General features: G+C 37.2%; 1 protein-coding gene across 1 annotated transcript; it reads right to left on the minus strand.

Annotated features, from left to right (window-relative positions):
• Positions 1–1,434: 1,434 nt before the first annotated feature.
• On the minus strand, positions 1,435–10,311 carry LOC141020053 (desumoylating isopeptidase 1-like). Its single transcript, XM_073495096.1, has 6 exons — positions 10,166–10,311; positions 9,813–9,834; positions 8,803–8,872; positions 6,494–6,603; positions 6,157–6,279; positions 1,435–5,289 (listed from the first exon to the last, which is right to left on the minus strand). Exons 1-6 carry the CDS (start codon positions 10,254–10,256, stop codon positions 5,199–5,201), a joined length of 507 nt encoding a protein of 168 aa, XP_073351197.1. The 5' UTR covers positions 10,257–10,311; the 3' UTR covers positions 1,435–5,198.
• Positions 10,312–10,470: the final 159 nt, after the last annotated feature.

A 10,470-nucleotide genomic window follows, 5' to 3' on the forward strand; every position in this document is an offset into this window, starting at 1 on the left:
GATCTGGTATATTTTTTCATGAATGTTTAATGACCGAACAATGATGAATAATCTGTGTGTAAATCGGGATGTGCTGCTTTCTATTAGACTACATTGAAAGCAGATGGTTTTAAAGTCACATTCGGCTTATTAATTTGATTTCTGTCATTACCAAAACCAGATGAAAGTATTACTCTCCATTTTTATATCAATGCATTTCCTCTCTCATTACCCTTTTGCTATTCCCAGAGAGGACCCAGTGTTGCTGAGCATTCACTTCCTTCAAAACACACACAACTGAGGATTGCTCAGTACAACATCAGTCATTTATTGCTGGCTAGTGGTCATATGGAGCAGTTAGCAGTTTACGTGCATTGCTCATTGGGGCTTTGGCAGCATTTTATGAACATGGGTATACAGAAGCAATAAAGATGAGTTATTTGGTTAAAATGTAATTTTTAGTCGTCAGTTTTTAAACTGCCACCCTCTGATCTGAATCCACCTCCGTCCTAAAGGTGCATCTCTAACAGGAGAGAGAGCAACACTGTCACTTTGTGGACACTCAAAGAACTGCAGCAACAATACTAGCGCGCACAGGAGGAAGCTTATATTAGAATAGGTGACGTGATTATTTCAAGTTAACAATATTAGATCTTTGAGACACCTGAACACTGAAGAAGTTGATAGACTATCTACACAAAAAGAAGCTCTTGCAACAGGAGATTTGTTGCATCTTCATCCATCAACACCTCATCCCCCTGATGGTTTAAATGAGGACTGATATTAGGTCCTTCATACCCTATTATTAGAGGATTATTAACCCCTAGGAACTTTATGTGCACATGGTATAAAAAAACAAACTGAATTTAAAGAATAAATATAATATCTCATTTAAGAGTTTCAAGATTTTGTACTTTTGGTGACCTAGAAGTTTGTTCAAAACAATGTTTGTAAAATATATTATATATGTCTACTAGTACCATTTGGTGTTGTCTTCATAACAAGGATACACATCACATAAATGTGATTAGATGATTATGTAATTGGATATTTTACTATATTTAAATTTCTCATTTCCTTCCTATGGGTATATGCAGGAAGACCTATAGCTTGTCGGAACGTTGCTAATAAAATTAAAGAGAACTGTGATTCATGTGTGCCGCTACTCCTTGTATTGCAATTTGTTATGTTATTTTTGTATCTAGCACTTTTCCCGCTGGGGTTTTGTGGATGTTTTTTTTTATTTTTTGTCAGTTTTACAATGTGCATATATTGTAGTCCTTCAAATTTAATTCCACAAATGTGTGTATTTGTGCAAATTATATTATCATTGCATTTCAATTATGTGTGCAATTTGCAAAAATCAAAATGCCTGTGCACAGAGTTGCACTTTAAAAAACTTTCAATAACCAGGAGCTATTTGTAAAGGTAATAAAATCACAACAGACATTCTCACATTTGCAGTCAATGGCTTTATATGTAGGTAGAATTACAAAAAAAAAAAAAAAACAAGTACACAAACAATACAAACAATATGCATAAACATATCTACCATTAGATCATTTCAATAGGGAATAATATCCATAACTATCTTCACAGTACAGGTAGCAGCCAGCAACATATATTAGAGCAACAAAGGGTGACTTGTGCAGTAATACATTTCATCGGTCTGGTTAGCATGTTGGTTAGTTGGTTAGCGGAAGGCAAAATATCAGAACCCAGATTCACCTGAGCTTTCCAGCCTCATAAAGGGGAATTAACCTAAAAGTAGCCAAATATGTACAAATCTTGGAAAAATAAAGTTTTCAAATGTTTCCAATATTTCTGTGCAGAAATGATCAAGCCGCGAGAGCCGAGTGATGGCGACGGCTCGTCAGTAAAATGTGTGTAAGGTTTATTTATTGCAGGAGAACTCATTGAAAGTCAATGCTGGTTTAATCTGTCTTTCAGATTGTGGCAACACTTTATAATAACCTTCAACAATAAATGGTACATTTATAGTTAATTACACTTAGGTTAATAGTTATTTGACTGTTAGCAAACAATGAAATGCTTTATAAACCATTTATTAAAGGTTTCCATATTATGCTTATTTTCAGGTTCATTATCTTATTTTGGGTGTCTACTAGAAAATGTTTACATGCTTTAATGTTCAGAAAACACATTATTTTTCTTATACTGTCCATTGCTACAGCACCTCTATTCACAATCTATCTCTGTCTCTTTAAGACCACCCTCCTGAAAACCCCAGTCTGCCCCGATTGGTCGGCACTCACAGGCCTGAGCAGGCACCACCCACCGTGTTTCTCTACTGGTGTTTGTGCAACCATGGTTACGCTGAGTCCTGACGACTCGTTTGTAAGCAAAGTTTCCTGCATACGGGCTATGTTGTACATTTTTCAGTGGATTGAACGTTATGTAAAGTATTATAGACATTAGTGGCAACATTACATAATCAACTGCTTGATAAATGGTTTAAAAGGCATTTTATTGTTAATTAACAGTCAAACCACTACTAACCAAAGTTTAATTAACTATAAATGTACCGTTTATTAATGCTGTTTATGATGAAATGATCTTTATTTAGTGATTTCTTGTTTTTCTGTGCTATTTCTTCTTCTTCATTCTGTTCAGGCTCATGAGGTTTAATACGGTTTGTATGGGTAACACTGTCTTAATCAGGTAACCCCTAAAACATGTGATCTACATCTGATATTAAGTTACACAACAATTTGTTCTTTCTGTTGGCAGAGTGCAGGGTGTAATGCGTTATATTAAAGGCTGTAAGGGCTGAGGGTGCCTTTTTGTGTATTTCACTATTTTTAAGATCTCTCAACCTTCATGCAGTAAACTAACTACCAGATTTTTAATGCGGACTGCACAGGAAGTTACCATCTGTGCTATACGATAACCATGCCAACTCCCAACAGTGTGACTGTAGCCAAGCGGAGGGAAATGAAGGCACAGAGGTGTATTGTATATCAAACACTCTCTGGTGGCTGTTAAAGGACTCAAGCAGGTTGTTATTAAGTTGACAGTACAGCATATGGTCAACTTTATGTTTAAAAAAATGTGTGGATGTGCAGTTGTTTAGAATATCCCACATGGCAACTGAAATTTCAAAAACATTGTATAACAAGATGATCTCCCTGTGGAGCTGGTAACACAGGCCAAGAGGCACAATTTACGTCATATAACAGGGCTGTGACGCAGTTCACTTTTATATAAGAGCCTACATTTTTGGATATTTCTGACCAAGAAAATTGTCTTTTTGTTGTCAAAAACCTTTATAAAACGACAAGGATTGTATGGAAAATGATTTTACATCACTTTCAAACTGTTTCTTGTGTCGTCTTCTTGCCCTGCGTGACACACACTTTTGTAATCAACCCTCCTGTTAACAAATGTCAACTTTCATCTACATAGGAATAACTGAACTGATAATGAACTGATCCCAGTCCTGCTATAGAGACATACACTTTTTATATAACTCTAATCTTATAAACTCAGTGTGGCATCAATCACCTGCTGTATGTCGTATCACAAATGGAATGATAATACAAGGTTCAGTTAAGGAGGCGAACACAGAGGAGTTCAACAGAAACAGTGAAGACAAATATTACGGACATAAAAGGATCACTGATGGGAAATTAAACTACAGGCTGACAAGTAACAAAAAAATAAGTAAAACAAATCATAAAAGTGCAAAATTTAAATATGATTGACATTAATTAAAAGACTCTCCAAGATTCAGCCATCTTATTTTCCATCAATCTGCATCCATTGAATTGAATATATTAAACACATCTATGCAAAAGTGCACACTAAGATTAGTTTCATTGTAGTCAGCCGCACTGCAGAAACCATGTGTGAAACCTGATATGCTATGAACAACAAGCTTAATTCCCTATTAAATAACTAAAGTGAAGAACTAAAATTGTTATTAAATTAAAACTGTAATACCAGAAGGGGAAACAAGTAAAGGACCCAACTTAAAAGTAAAGGAGCATTTTCTACAAAAGTACTAAATAAGCTGGATGCACTAATGTGCAAGAGGTATTTAAATGTTGTATGTGGTTTAATTACAGCTTTTGGATTAATGCTGTGGGGTAGAAAGTGTAATATTAAAAGGTGCACTGTGTAGTTTTGGGGTAGAAATTTTAATCAGCAGAGAAAGATCTTCATTGACTGATTGTTTTATGCCTAAACAAACTAAATAAACAAACTCTCTTTGTTTTCATGACTGAATAAACTGAATAAACAAACTGACCTTAAAGGACAACACAGTTTCATACTGTTTTACTTTGTTTATATGTGGTGGACCCTGCCACCTTTTCGAGCTTCAAACAGTGTTCTGGGACCTTATTTTCCTCTGAGAAAAGCTTGTTTATTCACTTATGGAAAACATTAATATTTATAAGTTTGTATTATTACCCCATTAATATTGTAAATATATTAAAATTCTGAGTTTAAATTTCTTCACCAGAACTACATAGTGCCTCTTTAATGTGGAGAAATATTTCTATGTTATGGTGTATAAAGTATCAATTAATTTTCAGTGCACCAAATCTAAATATACCTTTTTACATTTAACTCATTTAAAGATGAACTGTTTAGTTTTGGAGAAGAAATTCTAATCGGAACAGAAATATCTTCATTGATTGATTTTCATGACTGAATAAACAAACTGACCTTAAAGGACAACACAACTTCATACTGTTTACGTTGTAGCTAGAAAGGTGGCAGGCCCCGGCAAATATACATATATTTGTTGACCTCATTTCCCTCTGAGAACAGCTTGTTTATTCAGTTCTGGAAAAAATATATTTTTGAGTTTGTATTATTACCTCATTAATATTGTAAATACTGAAAAATCTTAGTTTTAATTTTTTTCCCCCAAAACTTCATAGTGCCCCTTTAACTGGATATCTGACTTTACGTAGATGTATTTCTAAGAAGGCAACATTCATCAAAGTCAGCTAAATAGTTTTCATAAACCAACTAGATTTCAAGCAGGAAATGATATTTAAATTATGAATTTTCAGGATTAACTGGTCAGAAATCAGTTATAGCTTACAAACACCATCAGCTTCAGCGCTTGTGTGTAACTTATTTACAGAAATAAAACAAAGAAAGACGATTAGATTGAGACTTCTCACTGACTGACTACAATGGAAGTGACCTTTGCGAACACTCGGCGACTCTGCTGCTCTCTCGGGTTAGACGCTCCTGCCCCCGTTGATGACGTTACCTCCTGGAGGGGCGATGTGGATCGAGTCCAGGATGGGCCGCAGAATCTGGCCGAACGGTCTAGAGGCAGAGGGAGGAGATTTGATATTGCAAACCGAATCGTGACACAATGATTTCACATTTCTTTAGGCCTGGACTGTACTTTGAAACCCTATTGTTATCCTACTGCATGTGAACATACTGTATCTGTTGCATTGTGGGTAATGTAGGCACCCGGTTTTGAAAAGGAATAAGAATGCATGGAACAAAAAAGGATATATCTCTGGTTCTTCTGATGAGTGCAATAGAGTTATAGGAGTGCAATGCTATCTACCAGTGGACTGCTTTTCAAAACCCAGAGCCTACATTACCCACAATGCATCTTCGCCAATGCTCCCATGCATTGGTGTGTCCAGGGCTGGATTAAATGGACAGATTATTCGAGGCAGACTGTATTTTTTTGGCCACATGATTATTATTACACTCGTTAATTTAGTTAGGTATATAGCTTAGCTTATCTACTTATATTTTTCAGTATTCATACACAATTGGTTAGTTATGCACTTACCAAAAAAAAGTATATCTAACATTATAGTGTGTGGATAAAAATGATTTTTTAAATGTTTTAATAATGTATGTTAAACATTATTTAAAGTAGGCAGTTCTTTTCTCCTCTGTCCGGGCCCCCTGGTGGCAAAAAGGCCCTTAGCATGTGCCAAGTATGCCTACTCCTGGATCCTGCCCTGTCTGTTTGGGCACATATCTCAGCAGCTACAGTACAGTAATTGCAGGCCTTGTCATTATAACAGCAGCAACAATTGGTGACTGTTTTCTCTTAAAAGCAGCAAAGTCACACTGACTTTGTGGCAGAACTTGTGTCTTCCATGTGATGGCCACAAATAGCTCAGTGTGAGTTTTTCATAACAGTTCACTGCTTGGCACACTCACGTTGAGAGGACCTCAGATGGAAGGTCGGTGATGTAGGAGGGGATGGACCTGCCCGTCAGGAACTGAGCCACCTCGTTGGTGAAGGTGTTGCAGTTGTGCTCAAACAGACGATACCTGTCACCTCTGAACCAGGGAAGAATGGAAGAAAGAGTTAGTGCATCAGATAACAGCCTTTATGCATTGTGACATGTCAGTAACAACAACAAAAAAATCTAACGATTAGATGGATTAGTGATTTTAACCCATGTGTGTCTGTTTTAGGACATCATGTTTAACTGCTACTTTTCCTATATGAAGGAAGGGGAAGTGAAGAAGAAATTGATGACAGCTACTCGACCTGTATGTGCTTTCTCCCAGGGAAGAGAGGTAATCCATGAAGATCTCCTCGGACACTTCAGTCTCTCCCAGCTCTACCACTGTGTCTGGAGGGCCGAGCATTGTCCCACCCTGATAAACACACAGCAGACAAAAAAAAAAGCAGCTATTATATGAGAGCTATTGACGAGCATAAGTTAATCAGTGATGTTTCATTTCTCCAATAACTGGCTCTGAAGAGCTGAGAAGGAGCTTTGTTACACACAAAATTCATATGTCTGAGGATGAGCTGATTTGGATCATTTTAATCTCAACGCACCCTGTGATCGGGCAAACTTGCAGCACAGTTGGAATGGCGTTTGGCAGCTCAAACATGTTCAGCTATCTCAAACATCAAACAGCAGGTTTTATCAGTCCATCTGAATGTCAGAGCGATGGCTTTGTAGAGCTGCTGTTTTGCAATATCATGTAGAAAGAAATGAATGTCAAAGGTTAATTTAGCAGTTTTCTTACATTTTATTGCTGCCTGTTCTAATTTAGTTAGCATTGATTGTTAAAGGCTAATATACGGAAGCCCTAAAGGGCCATGCATTCATACATTTTATTTCCTCCGTTTTCCTGTGATAACGAGTTAATTTCATTTGTTTTCTCGAGATCTCGAGTTATTATCTCGAAATAACAACAGCCGTTTTCCCGAGATAACGGGATAATTTTCTTGAGATCTCGAGATAACAAAACTTTGTTTTCCCGAGATAATGATATAATTAATTCGAGATCTCGAGATAATGACTGTGATATGATAGGCCTGAGATTATGGAAACGCCCGAGACCTCGTAGCTGGTCAGCTATGTTTAGTTTAGATTGCACCGCCGATATAGCTGAAGCCTTGCTAACCGTCTTTTTAGGTTACGCACACTAATGTGTATATTATCTGTAATAGCAAGGCATAATGCTATTTCAGCCTTGATCGAAAAGATATGTGACGCGGTGATCGATATGCTCCTGCTCCTCTGACATTGCTACACTGAATGATGTTTCCTGCAATGATTTAATATACTACACTATCGTTTTGTTTTCTCAAGATCTCAAATTAATTATATCGTTATCTCGGGAAAACAAAGTTTCGTTATCTCGAGATCTCAAGAAAATTATCCCGTTATCTCAGGAAAACGGCAGTTGTTATTTCGAGATAATAACTCGAGATCTCGAGAAAACAAATGAAATTAACTCATTATCACGGGAAAACGGAGGAAATAAAATGTATGAATGCATGGCCCTTTAGGGCTTCCTTACTAATACATCTTTAGATTTTAGCTATTTTTCTTCAAAAGACCAAAACCAACCATGCATTTATTCTATATATATGTTACACCACTGTGCCACAGAGCCCGATTGTTGGGGGCATTATGTAAGAATTGGCCACCTGTCAAAACAATGGGCAAAACAAATATGATGTAGTATATCAGCAGAGTAACTGCTAACTGCTGCTAACTGTGGCTGCCGATAGCTAGTTAGCTCAGTTAGCCATGCAGCTAGTGGTACGAATTGATGTTTACACCACTAGCACAGGAGCTTTGGACCGGGATGGAAGGCTAGCTGGTTAGCATGCTAACTTCAGCAGATATTTCTGCAACACAATACATATCTCATAACTCATGATTACTTTTTTTGTTGCTGATTTGAGTTATATTTGAATGTTTTCATATAAAATTCTTAGATATTGCCCCTTTAAACCATGGCTGCAAATTGTATATAAAAAGCACTATTTAATCTTGTTTAGCATTTGATAAAAATGCTAATTCCCAGCAAATTTCTTAGCTTTTCTTTATGATATACATTATATTTGTAACATAGACAAGGAGGGGAGTCAAAAAGTGGTGACAGACACATGGTAGGTTTTGGTCTTTTGATGCAAATTTTAGAGCACCAGTCTCAAGAAAATCACAAACTGAAGTGGGGGTAATTAAGGCAGATTTAAAACATCATCACAAAACAGCACCTGAGAGCATGTCAGAGCATGTGAATCACTAACTCTGTGATATGCTGAGAGGCCTTGGTAACTGGCAACATCTCAAAGGAATGAACCTGACATCATGTCTCGCACATGACAACATTTTAATGAGGCTTTCATAAACACACAAACCCATTTGAATTTTTAGAGATTTAGCTGAGGCAGTACGGTGCACTGACAGCTGGAACACATAATCTCAACCGAGAGAAGTGTTCAGGTATTTAAAGGCCTCTCTGCGCTAACTCTCGGTTTGCAGGCATTTCCTTCATGAGCTTGTTTGATGAGACTCGTGAAAGTCGGTCCGCTTGTTACAGACTTACCGGTGAACAGCTGGAGATCCCCTCCCCTCCAAAGAAGAACTCATCACCGTATGCCACTATAGCTGTGTGCCTGGAGGGGGAAGAAAAGCACAAAATTATCATGAGGGTAAATTCAGGTCAGAACAACTCACTGTTTCTCAGATTTATTTAAAAATGGAACTCAGTGCCTCTGCCAAACAAATCAGTTAGCAAACCATAGAACTCAATTATAATAGTAATTATATATTAAATGCTTTTAAACTGACAATTCTATGGCTCTGATACAATTCATGCCTGATTATGTGGGATGTTTTATTTTAAGGCAGAGTGTTGCTATTTACTTTTCTTGGAGTATCCACTATCCTACAAGTCCTTTTGTTTAATTATACTAAATTTTACGATTTCTATGTTTCTGAAATCACTTTAAAACAAACAAATTAAAGCATCACTGAACAGCAAAATCTAGACACAGTTAGACACTCTGTTAGCAGCTGTTTTTGGTAGTTTCACAGGTGTTCTTTTTAGTTTTTGGGAGGAAATTGTAATCAGTGGAGAAAGATCTTCATTGACTGATTTTTTTAAGTGCTGAAACAAACTGAATAAACAAACTCTCTTTGTTTTCATGACTGAATAAACTGAATAAACACAGGACAACACAGTTTCATACTGTTTCTTTTTGTTTATATGTGGCGGACCCTGCCACCTTTCTAGCAGTGTTCTGGGGACCTTATTTTCCTCTGACAACAGCTTGTTTATTCAGTTATGGAAAAAAGATAAATATTTCGGAGTTTGTATTATTACCTGATTAGTATCTGAGTTTGAATTTCATTTCCAAAACTACATAGTGCTCCTTTAAAGACGATATTTAATGCCTGTGTTATCTGCTCTGGGACCAGAAATGGGTCAGGGGCCTACATCTGCTGGATCCACACATACAGTAACAGAAGAAACGATGTTTTCATGACTCAGGAGGTCTGACTTTTAGGTCACAGGCAAGCCATCTGTCAAAATAGCAGAAAAAAGATTCATACCAGATACCATCCAGCTGCTTTCCTGTAACAAGAAGGGAACAAGTAGTGAGAAGAAGGGAGGAGGTAGAAGATGATCTAATGTGCAGTTTGAGATCAACCCCCAATAACGATCTTTGAGCTGCTCCTTAGGATGTAGGAACATAAATCACTTTATAGTTTATTTGCAAAATAAATAAATGAAAACAACTAGGCCTTGAATAACTTAGTCATAGATCAGTATACTACACTGTAACAACTGTATACAAGCGGCTTTACAATGTAAGCCAGAGAAGGCATCTCCACCCGGTATTTGTTATTATCACTTATTTGTCCCCAAGGCCAGACTGCATCGGATTTTTTCCACCTGTACTTACCTAACATGATGGGACTGAGGCTGCGGGCCATTCCTCGCGATAAATCATAAATGTATAGCTGTACATTGTATCGCGTGGCGCTCTTATCCATAATGTAAAACCAAAAATAGCTTGTGTTTTATTTTTCTGTCGGCTGGCTAAGCTAGGGACACTTAACGGCACAGCTGACTGGGCGGTACTTTAAATGATGTCACCGCGTTTAGATAGACGTGAAACACTTCCGCTTCTACCGCCTTCAAAGTAAAATATTTACTGAGAAACGTGCATGCAATACATTGTAGGCTTACCTCAGAGAGGGCCTTATT

This window comes from Pagrus major, chromosome 23 (assembly GCF_040436345.1).
Source record: "Pagrus major chromosome 23, Pma_NU_1.0".
Taxonomy (NCBI): domain Eukaryota; kingdom Metazoa; phylum Chordata; class Actinopteri; order Spariformes; family Sparidae; genus Pagrus; species Pagrus major.